General features: G+C 41.2%; 1 protein-coding gene and 1 pseudogene across 2 annotated transcripts in view; one reads left to right on the forward strand and one right to left on the reverse strand.

Moving 5' to 3' along the window:
• The window catches only part of NCEH1 (neutral cholesterol ester hydrolase 1), a 45,033-nt gene extending 35,615 nt beyond the window's left edge, over positions 1 to 9,418 (forward strand). For both annotated transcript variants that reach the window (XM_032407198.1, XM_032407199.1), the window contains exons 4-5: positions 3,640 to 3,811; positions 5,736 to 9,418. In XM_032407198.1, the coding sequence (XP_032263089.1) occupies positions 3,640 to 3,811; positions 5,736 to 6,353 (790 nt within the window). In that variant the 3' untranslated portion in view covers positions 6,354 to 9,418. The remainder of the gene's footprint in view (positions 1 to 3,639; positions 3,812 to 5,735) is intronic.
• Positions 9,419 to 18,780: 9,362 nt separating this feature from the next.
• LOC116634123 lies at positions 18,781 to 19,975 on the reverse strand (annotated as a pseudogene).
• Between the last annotated feature and the right edge of the window lie 1,556 nt (positions 19,976 to 21,531).

A 21,531-nucleotide genomic window follows, 5' to 3' on the forward strand; every position in this document is an offset into this window, starting at 1 on the left:
TCAGTGGTGAATTCACCACACAGCTTTGCCCCATACGAGCTGTTGTAAACAAGTTACCCCTCCTTGAGCCTCACGTTCTCATTATTACACCCACAAGTTTGCCCTGCGATTTGGGTGAAACACATCTACAGAGTACTTGGCAGGGGGCGGGGGGGGGGGTGCCTCACCTAGCAGGAATAAGATAATATTTATAGAGTGTACGCATTTATTAAATTGATTAAGCTTCATTCCTGGGTTCACAACCAAATTTTGCTAGAAGGAGGTGTGTGCAATAACAGATAGGCAGAAGCCAGCTCTGCAGAGTTATCTATCCCTGCAGTGAGCTGGGCAAATTAAGACCATATTTGCCACAAATTCAGCAGGTGCTTTAACTCAAGATCTATAATTTTGAAATTTAAAAAAGTCAGAATCCTCTTTTCATACTTTGCAGGAACATATCTTTAAACAAAAGTATCAGATAAATATATTTGTTTATATATATATAAGTAAATATATTTATATGTATATAAATAAATATATATAAATATATTATATATATTTACATATATATGTAAAATTTATTTATCTTTGGCTCTAGCACTCATAAATTTTCTCCTGACTCTGAGTTTTCTGTGTCTCCAAAAATATTACAGAACTTTTGCTGTACTTCTCAGGTCAATTTCAAGTTACTTTGAAGGTTTATCTTACACTAGGTGACCTCAGAAGTATATAGTTTCACTCTATTTTCCAATCTATGAAAATAGTGTCCCTTCTTATTGAATAAAACTAGAGAAAGTTTCCAGCTTAAACAAAGATAGGAGGGATTAGGAAGCAGATCTTTAAGGGTACCAGGAAGACTCTATTATGACCTGTTCGTTGCTTACTTTGTTATCTGAGCCAATTATTAATCAACTGATAAGATTGAGGCAGTAGCAAGGCTTTTTTTAGATTACCAGTTTCCCTTGATTCAAAGTCACAAAGACCTTTAGGGAAACAACATCCGAAGATTCAATTCATGTGTGTGTACTGGTAGAATGTGTTCTGACATCCTGGGCTACCTGGAAAACAGTTTATCATGATATATGGAATCTTGCTAAGACAAAATAGCCTTTATTGTCACAACTTGAGTCATGAAGTGCATTTGTTTTTATTTCATTGAAAGAATTAATAGTTCAGCTTGGGGGTGCCTGGGTGGCTCAGTGGGTTAAGCAGCTGCCTTCAGCTCAGGTCATGATCCCAGGATCCTGGGTCAGGTTCCCTACAGGGGATCTTATCTCTCCCCTGATCTGCTTTCTCTCTCACTGTCTCTGTCCCTATCTCTGTCTCTCTCTCTCAAATAAATAAATAAAATCTTAATAAAAAAAAAATCAGCTTGGTAAGGGGCGCCTAGATGGCTCAGTTAGTTGAGCTACTGACTCCTGATTTCTGCTCATGTTGTGATGTCCGCGTTGTGAGATTGAGGAGCCTCGTGTAGGGCTCCACGCTAGGCGTGGAGCATGCTTAAGATTCTGTCTCTCTCTCTCTCTCCCTCTGCCCCTCCCTCCTCTCTCTCCCTCTCTCTTAAAAAAAAAAAAAAAAATTCAGCTTGGTGAAACTGAAGTTGAAAATTGAGATCTTGTCCTACAACTGGGGGTAAATGGAATCCTATGAGATGGCGCCATCTAGTGGAAAAAATGGTGTAATCCTACTCCTTTCACTCATTAACCAATAGTATAGCAGGCGCTGTAGGACATAATGAGATTCAACGGGAGAAAAACACATTTTGGATGATTAATTGATCCACAGATGGAAAAATAAAAAAGAAGTTAGAAAAATCATTTAGTCCGTTATAAGGCAACCACTAAGGGAATTTTTTTATTGCATTTAGAATTTTCAAAATGCAGTCATTCTTGAGTAACCAGATCAATGTTCACTACTTCTTGGAGTATTTCACAAATATTTGTCCATTTGATTGTATCTGTACTGAATGTCAAGATACTTAATTAACTAGTTGGATTTTAGATGGGGGAGAAATTAGTTTCCGAGAATAAGTATGTTAATTATAAAATAGAAATTAAAAGACCTGAGTTCTTAATATTATTAGAGTTTAAGTAATTAGTTTCTATCCCACCTTGTTTTTATCTGTGCTTGACTTATTTTACAAATAAAGTAACTTGTAGGTGCCTCGTTTCTTTTGTCTGCAAAAGGAAGGTGTTAATTCTCAAAAAGGGTTTACTGGATGGATGATATGTGCCTAGCACATGGATGGATACTGGGAACACAGTGATGAATAAAACACAGTCTTGATATCAGAGAACACACTTTTTAGAGGAAATACATAAAGAAATCATTTTAAGATGAGGCAGAAAGAACAGTAATCTACCCCAGCATGTAGAATTATCAAGGAGTGGTACCCAGCTCAGCCCTGAAAGTGAGTGGAGTTTTAATCAAGGAACTCTACCTGGAGGTGGCCAAACCCTTGCATAAGGATTAAAGGATGAGTGAGAATTAAGGAGGAAAGGAGGAGGAGATTGAGAGGATCCTCCAGGCCCAGTCTACCAGCAAATACGGATTTGTAAAATGATATTATGGGTGGGGCGTTTGACAAAACTAGGTTCTTTGGAACTCTTAAGGGCATAGGAATCCTACAAAGTATACAGAGTAGGGTCCCAAAGGGACTCTGATATTACAAAGTGGGGTGATAGGAGAAGCCTCAGAAGTGTCCCAGAGGGCCTGTCCTGGCCATCTGGCAGACTTGGCTTCCTTTTTGCCGGTTGGCAACTAGCCTTTCAGTTCCATCCTCCCAGGGAGTGAATTCATTGCCTGGGTTTCATGTCAGACTGGCATGACCTCTTCATCGGAGTACAGTTTTACTATATGTCTCAGGTAAATCATGAAGGATACCATATGGAGCCATTAAACATGAGACTAATGAAATGGTTAATGTTGCCAGGTCACCTTCTAATCCATCGGTGTTGTGAACTGGAACACTGACTTCCAGAAATAAAATGTCAAAATCTATTGTGGTTCTACCCATATCTTAATAATCAACACCCACCTTTAACTTTGAAATTTTGTTTTTCCATTGTGGTGGTCTAGGTGTTTGTTTTGTTTGGTGGCTGATAATAAAAAAAAAGCGGGGGGGGGGGAGGACTATTGCTAATACAAAAGCATTACATTCTTAAACTAAGTGTTTGATTTGCAAGAAAATGAATGGTTCAGGATGCCTGGGTGGCTCAGTCAGTTAAGCGTCTGCCTTCGGCTCAGGTCATGATCCCAGGGTCCTGGGATCGAGCCCCGCATCGGGGTTCTTGCTCGGATAGGAGTCTGCTTCTCCCTCTGCCTGCCATTCCCCCTGCTTGTGCGCTCTCTCTCTCTCTGACAAATAAATAAATAAAATCTTAAAAAAAAAAAAGAAAATGAATGGTTCATTTTTATATTTATTTTATTATTATTATTTTTTTAAAGTAAGCTTTGTGCCCAATGTGGGGCTCGAACTCACAACCCTGAGATCAAGAGTCGTATGCTCTACCGACTGAGCCAGCCAGGCGTCCCTTTATATTTATTTTAATTCCTCACTTGCTTATTTCTGTGTCAAAAGAGCCAGTTTCCCCTTAAACCTTAAATGGCCTATAAAGACTTGGTGAAGTCCTTAAATGAATACAACTTTTGTCTTCACAGATACAGGCTAGTTCCAAAAGTTTATTTTCCTGCACAAATTCACGATGTCATGCGTGCCACGAAGTATTTCCTGCAGCCGGAAGTCTTACACAAGTATTCGGTTGACCCAGACAGAATTGGCATCTCTGGTGACAGTGCTGGTGGGAATTTGGCCGCTGCTCTGGGCCAGCAGGTAACAGATACTGCCCTTCGGTGCTGGAGGTAGGAGGGCGCCGGCTAACCTCCTGCAGACAGATGGACAAATATTCTCCACCACGTATGGCAAAGGCGTAGCAGGTGGGCTGGTCGGTAGGGGGCCAAGTTATTCAGAAGCCTGCACTTGGAGAGCTCTCAGATCTTTTTGAAGTAGGAAGAGGGGTCAATGAAAGAAGTGTCATCTCTCAGTCCTTGGAAAGGCCCTGATTACGATTAATATGAAAAAAAGGGCTAATATTTTATAGGGCTCTCTTGCTGTTCAAGGATATGCATGGAAATCAAGTATCCCTGGCTTCTTGTCCATGTTGGACCTGAAAAATGGGGGTCTTTGTGCTTAAATTCCAATTGCTAAGATTGCTTCCTTAGAACTTTGAGGTAAATGGAAAAGTTAAAAAGCGTTTCCCAGAGTTTTGTTTTTTTTTTTTAAATACAGACGAAAAAAATTAAAATGGGTCAGCCACTTCGAAAGTTATCCCACAAGTTCATCTGAGCTTACCTGGTTAAATTCTTTGAAAACTATCTAGGTCTAAGAGCACCCAGAATTTTGGGCAGCTGCATAAATTCAAAGATAAGTACATTTTCTTCCTCTGATGGATTAAATAAGTTTAGAACACCAGCTCTGTCTTCTCGCCTCCAAATTTCTTTTGGTATTCTCAAATAGCATCTACCTTTTTATCTGTGGTGCACCTTGGTTTCTTCTCCTTTGCTACATGTATGTAAAGAACTTTGTTCTCTGGTATTGGCAGGGTTGCTGTACCTGTGTCCAAATGTGGTAAGAAGAAAGTGCTGAGGTAGCAGAGCGGGAGCATCATGGGCTTTACAATGAGAACTGGGATGGAAGCCAGTCCCCCTGCTTTGAGAGCTATAGGGCTTTGGGCAAGCACCTTAACATCTCTAAGCCACAGGAAAATGAGGATAATGCCATCTGATTGCAGGGCTGTTGCCAGAACTTAGTGAAATGATGTATATACAATTCCTGGCACGTATCAATAGTACCATTAACCGATCATTTCCTTTTGCTTTGACAAAGCAGTTACATCTTCCCTGGGGATGGGGTTCTAAACTCTGACGTGAAACAAAATTGTATGTGGCTAAAGTGACATTGAAGATTGTTTAGTTGCCTATAAAACACAGTGACCTAGTTAGCTGCCTCTCAGAGGTTACATGAAAATATGTATCATTTTAGACACAGTTCTAGTGTCTAAAATGAGGCAGTATGTTCGCATTTTGCGGGGGTTTGGGGGACTTGAGATCTGCGGAGGTAGGGGATGCATTCACGTTCCCATTTGAACTCTTGGGCGCATGCTCATTAAGGAGAATGGATGGCATGTTGCCAGCACCATTTAAATTCTCTCTCACCCAGTATGAATACTAACTGCTCATCAGAGGAGATACCCCGAGGTCTTTCTCAGACACTTTGGAGTCCCATTGTCTGTTCCTTTAGCTTTTCCTACCCCTCTCCTCTGGAAGGGTCAGACTAGTTTGTTTCTCTCCAGGAAGCCATTGCCTTTTGGGGCCTTGCAGAGAATACTGAACTAAATAAGGTTCACACGTTATCCATCCGTCTTACCCCGCAAGGTGTGCTAGTGCCAAAGAATAGAGACAAGTAAAGTGTGCATGGGGGTTTGAAGACCTAAGAGATCACATACATCTGCAGGGTCCACTCAAATATCATATCTTTCTTAGTAAATATCCAGCAGCTTGATTGGGGTGGTGGTAGTGGTCAGTGGTAGGGAAGTTTTATTTTTTAAACTACATTACTTAATCCCATGGCTGGTAGAAATTTCATACTTTTACCCTTTGCTTGATGCAAAGTAAGGCATCAAGCTACCTTATAAGGTGTGGTTTCTGTAAAATGAGCCATGCAAAAAGAAATAATGTGTTTGCTTCCTCTTCTCCAGTTTACTCAAGATGCCAACCTCAAAAACAAGCTCAAGGTGCAAGCTTTAATTTACCCGGTTCTTCAAGCTTTAGATTTTAACACACCCTCTTATCAGCAAAATGTGAACACACCAATCCTGCCCCGTTATGTTATGGTGAAGTACTGGGTAGACTACTTCCAAGGCAACTATGACTTTGTCCAGGCAATGATAGTTAACAACCACACTTCACTCGATGTGGAAGAGGCGGTTGCCCTCAGGGCCCGTCTAAACTGGACGTCCCTCTTGCCTGCCTCCATCACAAAGGACTACAAGCCTGTCATGCAGACCACTGGCAACGCCAGGATTGTGCAGGAGATCCCTCAGCTGCTGGATGCCCGGGCAGCCCCACTCATCGCAGAGCAGGAAGTCCTGCGGCATCTCCCGAAGACCTATATTCTGACGTGTGAGCATGACGTCCTAAGAGATGATGGGATCATGTATGCCAAGCGTCTGGAGAGCGCAGGTGTGCAGGTGACCCTAGATCACTTTGAGGATGGTTTCCATGGCTGCATGATTTTCACCAGCTGGCCCACCAACTTCTCAGTGGGAATCCGGACTAGGGATAGTTACATCAAGTGGCTGGATCAAAACCTGTAAACAAGTAACATTTCTAGAATGCTTGAGCCCCTCTTGACCTCCTGCACTTGCTTTGGAAAGAGATGCACTTTTTAGTTGACTGATTTCCCCTTGTGACTTCTGAGTGATGGAATCTCTATTCCTTGCATACCTTATGTTAATTTAATTTTTGGAAATGTGTTTGACTAACGTCCATACAAAATGTCTGAAGCTGGTTCTCAAAGTGGGCTAGTGTCTCTGTTCTTTTTGTTTTAGCCAAACTACTACCAGTACTCACGGCTGCAGAGAGCAGGACGAGGAGCTGAAATAGCTTTGGGTTCTGTCTTCATCAAGAAATTCTTTCTAGAAGAAATTCTTCCAGCTGTGGATGACATAGTGACCCTTAATGAGTAAAGAAAATGTGGGCTCTTCAACTTGCTAGGGTTTGCTTTAAATTCAGAGCAGTGTTACTTGTGTGCACGTAAAGGTCAGTGCTGGGTACCAAGTGACCTCTGTTCTTTATGGATAGATGATTTTGTTTCCTATGGGAATTTCACCAAGGGTGTTCTAGCAAGGACAAGTTTCTCAAATAACTTTCTTCCTTTAGAGCGTTAATTTTATGTGATAGCTATCTGTAAGTCCAGTTGGATTAGAATGATACTTGAAAGTTACTTTTTACCACTATTATTAGAAAATATAGAGTCACATGGACTGGATATCTTTACATTGTTAAGTTTTTTGGTTATGCTATCTCCGTGGGGGTGATCTTCTGAGAGTAAATTCATTTAGCTGTAGGATAAATTTTCCATTACAGAACAAGTAAAATAGACAAATGAACCAACCTATTTATTTTCATAATGAATATTTCTGATGTAAATTACCAAGAGCAGTGTGTAATATATTTGGCATAGTCAGAAAAGAAGATACATTTAATACTGAAATTATGAAAAATACCTTTAGAGGGTCTAGTTTATTCTTAAAAACTCAATTTTTTCACTTACATGGCTTTAAAATGGGGCTATTTTGGTATATATAATGTATTGTTTATTTTTTAAGTTATTTAATGTTAATATATGCAGCAAACTTAAGATTTTTCAGAATAACGTCTATAACGAATATTAAAAATAATATTTTTTAAAACAACTACCTTAGAATTATATCCACATGTAATTTTATGGAAAGAGGTAAAGTAGCTATTAATACTACTGCACATTAGGCTTAAATATTTTGATGTTCATAAGCAATCACAAATTAAAATAATTAGAAACTATGACTACACCTGGGAAAGTCGTCTAAGTTTATAGTTCAGTAACTTAGGTGAGACACACACTGCTCATTTCTGCCCTCTATGGTCAGAGGGACACTAACTCATATTCTCCTGGGTGACACATACATCTGCACCTGGTGCCTTCACCTCTTTTTATCTCCTTCCAGCCTGGTCTCGAATTTACGATAGCCCAACCTTGACTTCATGTAAAGCCTTCACTGCCAGTGGGAACATCTTCAGAATTGCAAGGGACTCCAGTTCTGGGTTGAGTACCCCTGCCCTCCTTCCTGCCATTCTGACCACGCTCCCCCCGCCCCCCCACCCCTGCCCTTTGCAGGGGTTGCAGAAGGGAGCAGAACAGCAGGTCATGATACGGCCCATCCATCAGTGGACAGGATGGAGTGGAGAGAAAGTGAAACCTTTTCGCTTGTTTGAAAGGGGGGCACTTCCCACTTCCGCAATGAAATCAATGAAAATGTGCACCCTTATTTTTCATTTATTATACAAGCCAGTAGCATTTTATGTACAAAATATGTGTGTATGCATGTGTGCCTGTGTATGTCTAAAAAATAATCATGCAGATTAACATGCTAATGGACAGAGACAAGTCATTGACCATTTCTGGGCCTTTTTCCCCTTCCCTCTAAAATCAGTGATTTGAATTACTTAATCTACGAGGTCTCTTCCAACTGTAAATTCCAACCATTTTGTCAGACTGGAAAATTGTACTGGCTTCTTCTCCAGTGGTTTTTTGTTTGTTTGTTTGTTTGTTTTCTAGGGGTTTTTTTTGTAGGTCATGTTTTCATATACATAGACACAAATCTCATCAAAGATTTTGTTTTTCTAAAAAACCAGGATTTTGGTTCTTACTCTTTGACAGCTACTCTCCTCGTTTAATACTATTGGTTTTTTAAATACCGTTTGAAGGGACCAATGTCTGGGCCTTAGTTTGAGTTTATCTACCTCTAGAAAGCAAGGAAAATATACACGCAAAGAGTTTCTTAAAATGGCATATTTTCCCCCAGAATTATGAGTCAAATGCTATAGTAATTACAGACAACAAATGATTCTAGATCTTTAAAGGGTTCTCTTGGATGAGAAGGGAGTGAAAGAAAAAGGGTCAACCACTGTTTCGAATGAAACACTTGAGTTTCATTAAAGCTTTTATGTGTGTGAATAATTTGTCTAATGACTTGCACTGGATCCCACCTCAGACCTTGCTTGAAGTTCTTTCTTGAAATTCTTCCTGGAATAATAACAGTTGGGATCAGGATACACAAAAACCAGTAGGTACAAGACAGGTTAAACCAACCAAAAATCTGAATGCTCAGGACTCCTTTGGGAAGCCTACAGAGTTTATGGTGAAGATATCCGAGTTTGGGGTGAATTCGCTGTCTTTCAATTTTTGTTCTTATATTAAAAAGTTTATGCTCCGCAGATTTATTTTATAGTATGATGGCTTTGTTTTGTTTTCCTATTTTATGGAAAAGTTGATAGTCTTTTTGTAGTATTGTTGTTTGTGAAATATGAACATAAATATATGAAGAAAAAAACCTTGAAGTGCTGCGAATATCGTGGAGTGTAAATTAGTCTTAACGTTTTATCATTTATTTGTGAAGAATTTGAGACTATTGTATAATTATCTTGTTGGCTATGATATTTTATGCATGACCTCTTAACCTTTGACTTTTTGCTTATTTCCCACTGCCAAGAGGAAGGCAGATTTTATGAAGGATTTTGGTAGCAAATCTATTTTATAAGATGAAAATCCACAGTGGAGGCAGGAAAGTCTGTATCTGTTTCGACTCAAGTTTAGAAATAAAATGGCTCCATCTGGGAATGTGCCTCTTTTACTTCTTCTCGTCTCCTTTTCTGGTTCCTATCTCTCTCTCTGTATCTCGGATCCCTAGCCACAGCTCTGCCCAAATCTTCTGCCCACCGAAGTCCCCCAGCTGCCTTTTGATCATTGAGAGGTTGGTCAGTGGCCACCTTGATGACATTCATTTTGTGTCTGGATCCAGTATGTGCTGCTCATATTGGGGAATCCTTTCTTGGACTGGCTAGAATCTTTGCCAAAGTGAGGCAGGCCCTGAGACTATTTGGGGACTTTTAGTACACATATTAGAAAGGGATGACCCTGGTGCAAATGAATTTAGATTTGAAGTAGTTTAGCCACAGAAGTATCACTTTCACTGGAGGCAAGGTTTCAAATTGACCCTGACATTACAAGCAAATCTAATAATTTCACACTTGAGTTTATTATGCTGAGTTTATATCAATGTTATAGGAATGTTTAAAATTCAAAGTGAATTGTTCATATTGGTTCTAAACGGTCACATACCTGTGTGTAAATTATGTTTTTCTACTCAATTATAGTTTCTTTCATCTTCTCCAACAAAATCTCTGGGGTAAGGCTATATTTTGTTGGAGAGACCCACTAACAGTTCCAGCAATTCTTTGGAGCATTGAAGATGTACTCTGTGTGTTTTAATATTGTTTCTCTTGTGATTGGCATTTTTTTATCCCCCATTTTTTTTAATACCCTCTCCTACTTTCCAATAGATCCTGTATTTAAACATCTAGAAGATGTTGGTGTCAGTACCAGTGTCCCCAGATCTCAGAGATTGGCAACATAAATATGATTTCTGGTAGGCATACATGGGCTGCGTAGCCATGTCACTTTAGAACCAGCATCTTGTGTCATTAGAGAGGCTGGCGACATCTTGTGTCTTGTGTGGAAGGCTCCTCCCCCAGATTTTCTCACAGCTGGCCCACTGTTGACAGGAGGTTGAGAGCCCCACCTTCTGGAGAGACTGTCTGCCCAAACGAGACCCAACCCTTCCAGGCACCAGGCTTTCTTCAGCCCCTTCTGATTGCTGTCGATTGCTGCCCGTTTGCCATCTCACTTCTCCATCTGCAATTCTCGGTATTTGATTGTTTTCTGTTTTCCTCATATTTAAATGTAAGCTCCATGAAGGCAGGGACTTTATTTTGTTCATTCCTGTTTCCTCAGCACTTAGAACAGAGCACACAGTGGACTATCAAAATGTGTTGCTTTTGTTTTTTTTAAAGGGGGGGGTGCAGAGGGCGAGGGAGAGAGAATCCCAGGCAGACTCCATTCCATTCCCAGTGCAGAGCCTGCTGCGAGGCTCAATCTCACAACTCTGAGATCACGACCTGAGCCAAAATCAAGAATTGGATGCTCAACCGACTGAGCCACCCAGGCGCCCCTTTGATGGGCGCCTGGGTGGCTCAGTTGGTTAGGCGACTGCCTTCAGCTCAGGTCATGATCCTGGAGTCCTGGGATCGAGTCCCACATCGGGCTCCCTGCTCAGCAGGGAGTCTGCTTCTCCCTCTGACCCTCTTCCCTCTTGTGCTCTCTGTCTCTCATTCTCTCTCTCAAATAAATAAATAAAATCTTTAAAAAAAAAAAAAAAGCATTTTTGAACAAATAAATCCTCACTGAGAAAAATTGAGCTTATAAGAATTAGGTTATTATTGTTCAGGTGTTTCTTTTAGAAGTAAATTAAGTTTATGTCAAATATAAAAAACTACTTTAGACTAAAATTACTTATCTTAAAAACTAAACATTCCCAAGAAAAATTAAATAATTCAAAGTAATCTCATACCTGTTTTTAACTACTAAATTTTAAAGCAAAAAAATTTTTTTGAGAGCATGGATAATGATGTGGAGAACAAAGGCAAAAGAAATGTAGAAAAAAATTAAATTTCCTTTGCAGCCCACTGACAAGTACTTAAAAGACAGGCAGGGTGACCTTCCTGCAGGAACTCAACTGCCTCAATATTAATACATTGCTAGAGGCAAAGGGCAACCTTAGCATGACATTAGCCTGACCTCCAGGATCCTGTAAGTCTTCTTTAACATATAAAACTCCTTTTGCAAACTTGCTTTATCTCTACCCTCCTCCCCCAAGATACACGTAGCAATCATCTTCCTAACATATGGCGCACTGATATACACGTGAAGGCTCTGAAGACTAAGGTTTTACTAGACGGTAGCAAATGACCTTATCTTAAACAGCAGCTAGCCCCTCAAGGTCCTGAAAACCTTGCTTCCAAATTCCTTAGAGACATACACTATCCTTAACCCCCTCCCAACTTAAAAGTATATAATCAGTCACCTGTCACAACCCCATTGCAGCTCTTCTTGCCCACAGGTCCTGTCCCCATGCCTTACTAAAACCACGTTTTTTGCACTGAAGGTGTCCCAAGAATTCTTTTGTGACCGTTCGCTCCTGGACACCGAACATTATATCACATCAGTTAAAATGAAGTCTTTTTATTTTCCTTCCCTCCATAGCTCAAGTCCTTCCTGTATTTTTCTTAACAGATACTGACTGAGGTTTTTACTGTGTTAAATAAAACTGTTGCAAACTGCCCTAAAGAATGATCCATATAACACATTTCACCAAGTGTTCCATGGAAGTCAACTTAAGAACTTGAGAAAGTTTAAACCACTTACAGCAATTCTACCACTTTTAGGAGATTGTCTTCTTTCTGGTCTCATTATTTTTTAATAGGGAATCAAATTCTATGTTCTTTATTCCAGTTAAATTCATGCAATAGGGGCGCCTCGCTGGCTCAGCTGGAAACAGCATGTAACTCTTGATCTCGGAGTTGTGAGTTTGAGCCCCACATTGGGTGTAGAGATTACTAAAAAAAAAATTTAAAAACTTAAAAAAAATCATGCTATAAATAATATTTATTTGCTGGCCACAGATTAAAGTTATTTTAAGTTTTTTTGAGCACCTGGGTGGCTCAGTTGTTAAGCATCTGCCTTCGGCTCAGGTCATGATCCCAGGGTCCTGGGATTGAGCCCCGCATCAGGCTCCCTGCTCCACAGGAAGCCTGCTTCTCCCTCTCCCACTCCCCCTGCTTGTGTTCCCTCTCTCGCTGTGTCTCTGTCAAATAAATAAATAAAATCTTTTTTAAAAAAAAAAACTTATTTTAAGTTATCTTCTGGAAGATAAAAGGTTTACCAAGCTAAGTAACTTCATATCACCCCTGCTGACTTCATTTCTACCATTCTCATAGAATGAAGTTCCCCGTCTTCTATCAAACCAGTATCTCAATTTGCCTCCTTGATCAATTCATTATTGTCTCATTCAAGGACGTGTTAAAGTACCTCCCCTTTCTCCTGGACCTTTTACTCTTCACTGAACTACTCACTCCTTCGTCTTAGCTCTATAAAGATAGTCAAATCTGTCCTGTCCAGAAGAAACTCTCTTTTGGTCCTTTATCTCCATTTTATCTTCCTTCCGATCCAAACACTGCAATACTTTTTTGGTTATTTATTGCTGAGTAATTTAAAACACTAGCCATTTGTTACTGCATGATTCTGGGTTGACTAAGCTTAGCCCCGTGGACATCCGCTGGGGCTGTAGTCAGAGTGCGCTCTGCTAACTGGAACCTCATGATGGCTCCCTACGTGCCTGGCATTTGTTGCCGGCCATTAGCTGGGTGACTCGGTTCTCCTGCACAAGCCCTTTCCTCCTGGATTAGAATTCTAGAAGCATGGCATACGGATTTCATGATGGAGCATTCTGAGTGTGCAAAAGTGGGAAGCTTTGTACCTCCTAAGATCCAGGTTTGGAAGTTGCCCAGCATTGTTCTACCATATCCCATTGGTCAAAGCAAATCATAGGATTAGCCCAGACTCAAGGGGAGGGGAAGCAGACACCACTGCTTACTGGAAGGAGTGACAAAGAATTAAAGTCATCTTTAATGCACCACAGTTCCTGCCTGGAGAGAATTTTCATTTCAGCAAGTCATTGACAAGAACAAAATCCTCTGCTTACAGTTATAGTACATCGGATGATGGGGAGAATTTTCCATAGATTACTCTGACCCCGTACATTCTTTTTTTTTAATCTTGTTTTTCCTCCACTACCCCTCGAACTTCTGGTGCTGGTGCAATAGTTCATATTTTAATACATCTGGCCCCGTACTTCAGCAGAGGGAGGGGCAGGGGTATTCCTGGATGTTATTCCCCTACTGCATGAGTCAGCAATAGCTGAAGAAGCTGAGAATCACATAAATCTATCCCACTAAACCCAAGCTAAATGCACCGCCAGCTCAATTTTCCCCTTGACTGGATCCCCCAAAATGTCTGCAGCCGCTCTAAGCATCTAACACCTAGGGAATTTGTGATGGAGAAACTGGGGTGGAGTCACTGACACTAACCAACTGCAGTTTAAAGGTATTTTAACTTTTGTGTATTTAAAAAAGGCAATAATCTTGTGCACTTATGAGTGGGGTCCCTCTAGTTCCCTGAATGGGACCCATGCATGTGAGGGGCCCTAAGCTCAAGTTTTATGGTAAATCTGCCCCTGCACAAGATTCAGATTCAGGCTTTCACCCTCATTCTAAATGCCTCTCCTGGGCCATCTGATAGCCCTGGTACACAAGTCCCAGACTAAATACCTGCGTTGCCTTCTCCCTCTGCATCGGCCGGCCTTATCTAGGCCTATCTTTCACTGGTCATAGTGCCCTCTCTCTGGTCACCCAAGCTAGGACTGTGCGGGTTGCCTTTATCTCCTTAGTCCTTCAAATTTTTTTTTTAAGATTCTTTTTTAAATTTTATTTTATTATGTTACGTTAGTCACCATATAATACATCATTAGTTTTTGATGTGGTGATCCACGATCCATTGTTTTCATATAACGCCCAGTGCTTTATAAAGAGAGAGAGAAAGACAGAGAGAGACAGAGCGCATGCGCACGAGCAGCAGGAGGGGGGACCCTAGGGAGAAGCAGACTCCCTGCTGAGCAGGGAGCCCGACATGGGGCTCGATCCCAGGACCCTGGGATCATGACCTGAGCCGAAGGCGGATGTTTAACTGACTGAGCCACCCAGGCGCCCCTTAGTCCTTCAACTTTGTCAGTCACCAAGTCCAATCAATTCTACTTCCCAAATATTTTGTAGGTAAAATATGTGTATTTAATATTTATAAGATATTTGTATAAAAATATACTTATATATCAGATATGTATATCTCAGTCATGCAAAATCCATTGCCTTCTTTCCATGCCTGGACACTCTGCTCTAGTTCCAAGCTTAAAGTCCTTCAGGCCATTGGTTAGGTTCAGGGCACCAAATGTGACATGCACAGCGCCCCCTCATGGCCGCTCCCCCTCATGGCCCCGCCCCTGCAGACTTGTGCTGCCACGGTTCTCCAAGTGTGGTCCAGGCACACCTGGGGGCCCACAGAATCAAAACAATTCTCATAATGATACTATGATGTTACTTGCCTTCACCACTGTTCTCCTTTCATGAGTGGAGTTTCCCAGCTGCTACTAGACATGTAGTGTTTCAACAGGTGGGATGCTGAGGCAGATATGAAAATCCAGCTTGCTCCTATTAAACCAGACACGAAAAGGGTTTTTACAAAGATGTAAAACAATGCCACACTCCTCACTCATTTGTATTGGGAAAATTTAGCGTTTCGTTTTCCATAAAATATACTTTAAACTTAACATGTAATTAAATACATTAATAACTATGTTTAAAATTTCTGTTTCAATTCCTAATATGGTAAACATCAATAAATAAAGCCCATAGGAACAAAAGCTCCTTGGGTCCTCAATAATTTCTAAGAATGTAAAGTCCTGAGACCAGAACATTGGAGTTCCGCTGTTGTACAACTTCATCTCCTGGCAAGCCCTGTATGTTGTGCTAAGCTATAGCCCGCCAATGCTGAACTTATTATCATGGTTCGAAATACCTGCCATGTGTTCTCTTCCCTTTGTCCTTTCCTCATCTTCCTTTCCCAGCCTCCTCCAGAGTACCTCTCCTAACTCCTCCCTCCACGGGATGATTCAGGCATCCCTCCTCCTTGGTTTTGTTGCAGGATTTTTTTTCTCCCTCGCTGAATGCCTGCGGTTCTGGGTCACACGGCTTCGAAGAATAAAGTGGTAGACCAGACAGAGTGGTGGGCAGCAAAGCAAAGTTTATTGCGTGATAGCACAATGACAGTACCAAGCTCCGGAGGAGGGAGGGAACCCAAAGGGGTTGCCACCAGAGTTTGTAAGTCTAGGGGGTTTTACGGGCTTGTTGACAGGCTGTTATAATCTGATTAACCCTCCCTGCACCTCTCATCCAATTAGGTTGTTGTCATTTATCTATCACGTGGGAAAGGGTGGAGGGCTCCTTCCCGGATGGGGCAAAATCCTTTCAAAGGTTGTTTCCTCTTGGGGGGTGGGGGAAGCTGCCTTCCAATATCCTTCATCAGTCTCACATTGCACTCAACCCACAGCACGTGGTAGTTGTTAGCAGTCCTGACTCCCTCACAGGACTGTGGGATCCTTGATGTGGGGTCATGCCAGCATTACCTTCGTCACCCCAATGGCTGACACAGTCCCTCTCACAGAATACCACTCAAGAAATCTTTGCTGAACAAATGTTCTTATGCTTTACAAAGTAAAACAGTGTTCTCTTCCTAACATAAAATTATGCCTGATACTGTTATATTTAATATATTTGCTTATTTATATCCTTCAGACAAAATCTGTTTTGTTTTTGTTTTTCTGATTTTTTTTTTTCTTTTTAATAACGCATTAAAAACTTACTTGGTCGTGGCACCTGGGTAGTTCAGTCGGTTAAGCATCTGCCTTCTGCCCGCGGTCCTAGGATCGCGTCCCCGGAGGACTCCTTGCTCAGTGGGGAGTCTGCTTCTCCCTCTCCCTCTGATGCTCCCCCTGCTTGTGTGCTCTCTCTCTCTGTCAAACAAATAAAATAAAATAAAATAAAATAAAATAAAATAAAATAAAATAAAATAAAGATGTACAGGCCTAATTGTTAAAACAAACAAACAAACAAACAAACAAAACTTACTTGGTCAACAAATGAAATCCTGAAGCCTACCATAGAATATTTTTAAATTCAAGGCAACTGCCAGCAGAGGACACTCATGAAAGTAGATGGCATTAACCATCCTCCACATTGTTGTTTTTCACCTGGAATTTTAAAAAAAGATTTCCCAGTAGCTTTCTGTAACATTTTATATTTATCAAAGGTAAATAAAAAGCCATGCTATGTTTCATAACAGAATAAATTAAGTTGGGTAGTTTTTTAAAGTAGAGAGATTTTAAAATCCTCACTAAGTACCTGATAGAGAATGACTGAATTCTCAAAACAAAGCAAAACAAAACAGAAAAAGGACTTATATTGATCTTTGTTAAAGCATGATTCACCTCCCGGCCCACCAAAGTGTTTATCTTTTCTTCTTACATGTTTTTATTCAAGGTAGGTATTTGCCATCCATTTGGAAAGAAGCTGACAGAAAAATGGTGTTCTGCATTTTTGAAAGACCATTTAGTTCAGCAGAAAATATAGGACCGTTATCTTTTGTTGTGCCTGCTGGCAAATCCCAGGCACCCAGCATTGGGTGGGTCCTTAGATGTGAAGAAACTGCCTTTGAAAACAACACCTAAGGCAAGCTAGGTGGCCTTCAAAAGCTAAAGCACATTTTCAATTCAAAGAACATTCAGCAGTGATATTTGCAGGACTACCATACTTTTAAAAACATAATATGTTCTATGGTTAAGGGGAGAAAGCTTGCCACTTACTCAGCTCACATGGAACAGAGGAAATTGCATGAAATAGCAGTTAGTAAACCACAATTCCATCTCCAGCTCTGCCAGCAAGTATCTCAGCAAATATAGGTAAGTGTTCGTTTGTGCCTTGGTTCTACCATTTAAAAGGTTATATTTATCTAAACTTCTTCTTTACTCTGATAAGGAAATTCTATGTCCTAAGATGGCCAACCGAGCCCGGGAGAGAGTCCCAGTCCTTGCCCCAGGGCTCTTCCGGGTTCTTCTCCCTGCTCTGCTTCCCGCGCACACCAATCCGGGTCCTTCTCCCTGCCCCGCTTCGCACACACGCCAGAAGTGCCAAGTATGCGGAAGTAGAAGTGTATAAACTGCCGCACCCTTTGTTTGTGCTTGGGGCTCAGACCTTTGGAGATCACTCTCCTCTGAGCCCGCCGGCATTAAATAAACCTCCTATCCTCCAAGATCTCCAGGTGCCGCTTGGTTCTTCCGTCAGGCCCGTAACAATTTCACAAAAATACTTGGAGCAGCTTATAATTAAACAAAATATACAGTGATATAGTGACATGGAAATAGGAGCTCATAGCCAAGGAAAAGAATAAAAATCTTCCAGTTAGAAAAATCAGTTGCTTTGGGGCGCTTGGCAGGCTCAGCCGGTAGAGCATTTGATTCTAATCTCGGGGTTCTGAGTTCAAGCCCCACATTGGGCATGGGACACACTTTAAAAAAAAGAAAAAGAAAAATCAGTTGCTTTCGTTAATTTCTGATTTGATTCCGAGTACCCTGGCGGTTGAGGCAAAAAGTGAAAACCATGGTCAGTGATTCAGCCTGCTACGTAATGAAGCATTCCAATTTCTCGGGGGTGGCGGTCTTTCCCTAGCACTAAATTCTAAAAGAAAATTCCTATGTGTGCTTATGGATAATGTCTTCAAATATTTTAAAGCAAACCCAATAGGAACTTTCACGTAACTATTTAATGAGCCTCAATGAAAACTGAGAACATAATTTTAAACCTGAGTATATCCATACTTTAAATCCATGACAGTTACAGCGTTTGCCCTACTGCAGGCCTCCAAGGACTATTTTATAAATAATAAGCTATAGAAGGGCATTTTTAAAAGTTGTAAGTTAAACAAATGTTAGATACTTTTAAATGTATCTCTCCAGGCATACTGATAAGATGATCAGCTGGCTCACTCTTTCTTTCTCTTTTTCTTTCTTTCTTTCTCTTTCTTTCTTTCTTTCTTTCTTTCTTTCAGAAAAGTTAAAAATTCCTTAATTTTTAATTTCTGGTACCACTACCACAATTTACAGGGCAATATATCAGATGTGATGAAAAGAAAAAGAAAAAGAAAAAGAAACAGCTACAGCACTAAAAGACCTCAAGAATGTACATGTAATTGACACTACATTGCTTTAATCAATAGCTGCACTGTTTGCGAAGTGCGGCTATGACCTCGACTAAGAAGGGGTTCCTGTTCAAGCTGCAGTAACTTTTCTGACTATGGATCATCGTTCCTTCTGTGGCTGATTTTTAGAGTTCCTTTAATGCATTTGGGATGATTGTCTCAAAGTAACCTGCAGCTGTCCTGACAACTCCTTGCTCTCTCTGCTCCTAAGAACCGTAGCCCCTTTATTCTGAGTTTTTTTTAGAACCTTCTGCTGCCGTATCCACCACTTCACCACCAGATCCATAACCAGCACCATAGGGACTGCCTGAGCTTCTTCCACCAAAACTGGCCCCCCCTTCGTGGGTCCACAATTTGACTGCTGTTGTCCACTATAATTTCCAAAATCCTTATGATTCCCACCACCACCATAGTTAGCTCCAAAATTTCCGCCTTCATTGTAACCATCGTATCCTCCACCACCACCACCGCATCCGCCTCCTTGGTGTCCGTAGCCTGGTCCGCCCCCGCCACCATCGCCTCCTCTACTGCTATGACCAGGACCACCACCACAGTTGCCACCATCACCTCCAAATCCCTTATATCCACCCTCACCGCCTGCATATCCACCTCTGCTGCCACCACCTCCACCAGAGCCCCCCTTCCCCTGGAGTTTCCTGCAAGACCCATCAAGTTGCCCGATCCACCACGTCTTTGTGATCCAGCAGACAGCATTTCTTCTTCAGAAAGGGCCTTTTCCACTTCACAGTTATGCCCATTAATAGTGTGGTGTTTCTGAACAACAGTTGTATCAACTGTATCATGATCATCAAAAGTTACAAAAAAGGACACCTGGGTGGCTCAGTCAATTAAGCGTCTGTCTTCAGCTCAGGTCATGATCCCAGGGCCGTGGGATCGGGTCCCACATCAGGCTCCCTGCTCAGCGGGGAGTCTACTTCTCCCTCTCCCTCTGCCCCTCCCCCTGCTCATGCTCTCTCTCTCTGTCAAATAAATAAAATCTTTTAAAAAAAAGTTAGAAAAGTAAATCCTCTCTTTTTTTCCCTCTGCCTGTCTTCCATAACTTCTATGGTTTCAATTGTGCCATACTTTTCAAAGTAGTCTCTCAAATTATATTCTTCTGTATCTTCTTTAATACCACCGACAAAAATGTTCTTCACTGTGAGATGGGCACCAGGCTTTACAGAATCCTCTCTAGAAACAGCTCTCTTTGGTTCCACTACACGCCCACCAACCCTGTGTGGTCTGACACACATTGTTACATCTACCTCTTCAACACAAGAGTAAATCACAAAACCAAAACCCCTGGAACAGTTTTTTGGAGGAAGGGTCTGTCATCATTGCACCATCTGTAAGTATGCGTCATTTTTCAAAATGCTTTCTTGAACTATCATCTGTAGTTTCAAAGCTCAAACCACCCATAAACAGTTATCTCAACTGCTCTCATTCCTTTGGATCATGGTCCTCCACTTTGGGATTGGACTTGCCTCTTCCAACTAGAGTTCAATATGGGACCGAGAGCCAGCTTTCTTTTCTTTAATCGGTGCCAAGGGTAAAAACAGGGGTGGTTATAGGTACATCAAAAAAATTATTAAAGGTTATACGAGACACTGCTGTTTACCTCTAGGGAATAGAAAGAAGGCTCTTAGGGGAAGAAAGATCTTTTTTCTATTTTGCTTCTCTCTGAAACTTTGGAATTTTTATAATGATCATTATTTTAAAATATTTTAAAGGTAATTTATTCATAAATTATACCCTATACAATATAACCTATAAATGACTCCAAATATCTGTTTTAATTTTTTTTTAGTTGCGATTTTGTTTATCTCTTTGCAAGTTATCTGTTGCCAGAAACAGACACTCATTCAAGCTAGATAAAGTAAAAAGAGAAGTTTATTGTAAATGATACAACCAGAAATCTCCTGGACATCCAAGATCAAAAAATGAAAGAAAGCCTGCTGTCAGGGAGCCTAATATAGAAAATTCAAGAACTCAGCTACTTTCTCTGTTTCTCCATGTGTCTAATATCTACTTCTTTCTTCTTATTTTCCCAAATAGCCACCCGCTCTCAGCAGAGAGGCTTTCTTAATTTCTTTAAGAATCCATCATAATTTTGTCTGATCAAAACTGACCACTGGGGTGCCTGGGTGGCTCAGTCAGTTAAGTGTCTGCCTTCACCTCAGGTCATGATCCCGGGGTCCTGTGATGGAGCCCTACGTCTGGCTCCCTGCTCAGCAGGGGGTCTGCTTCTCCCTCTGCTCCTCCCCTCCCCCACTCGTGCTCTCTCTCACTCTCTCACTTTTAAATAATGACCACCAATTCTGGATAGGGTTGAGGTATCCACTCCTGAGTCTCTAAAATCTTTATGTCTCTTTAACCAGAGCTTCCAAATATCAGTCTGCATGTGAATCACCTGGGGATCTTGTTAGGATGCAGATTCTAACTCAGTAGGTCTAGGTGGGTCCAGAGAAGCCCAGGTGATAGCTTGATGCTGCTGGTTCGAAGACCACTCTTTGAGTAGCTAGGCCTTAGTGCCCATTTTTGAGAGAAGGAGTCTGGTTAGTGGCTAGCCAGCCAATGATTTTGATTGGATGCAATCATTTGTGGCCTGGGATAACTGTATGGTATGCCCATTTGGCAGGAGCTGTGGATGGGAGTAGAGTCTATGAGAAAGAGAGGAATGGGAGGGCAGCCACCTTCAAAACACAGGTCAGACATTTGACTCTTGTCTGCATCCAAAGTTGCCATGAACATGATCCAGCTGTACACAATAGGAAACCTTCTCCTCCTGTTGCCAGTACACAACAAGCTAAAGTCAGGTCCAAAGGCAATTCTGGTTCCTTAGAGCTTACCACATCCAGATGATGTACATTCTTCCTTCAGGTTTGTTCTATCTATTCCAGGTGTGGTTCTTGCCATTTTGAGCTGATGGAGGGATTAGGGGTTCTCAAACTTGAAATTCTGACTCACTGTATCCA

Source organism: Phoca vitulina, unplaced genomic scaffold (assembly GCF_004348235.1).
Source record: "Phoca vitulina isolate PV1807 unplaced genomic scaffold, GSC_HSeal_1.0 scaffold8, whole genome shotgun sequence".
NCBI lineage: Eukaryota > Metazoa > Chordata > Mammalia > Carnivora > Phocidae > Phoca > Phoca vitulina.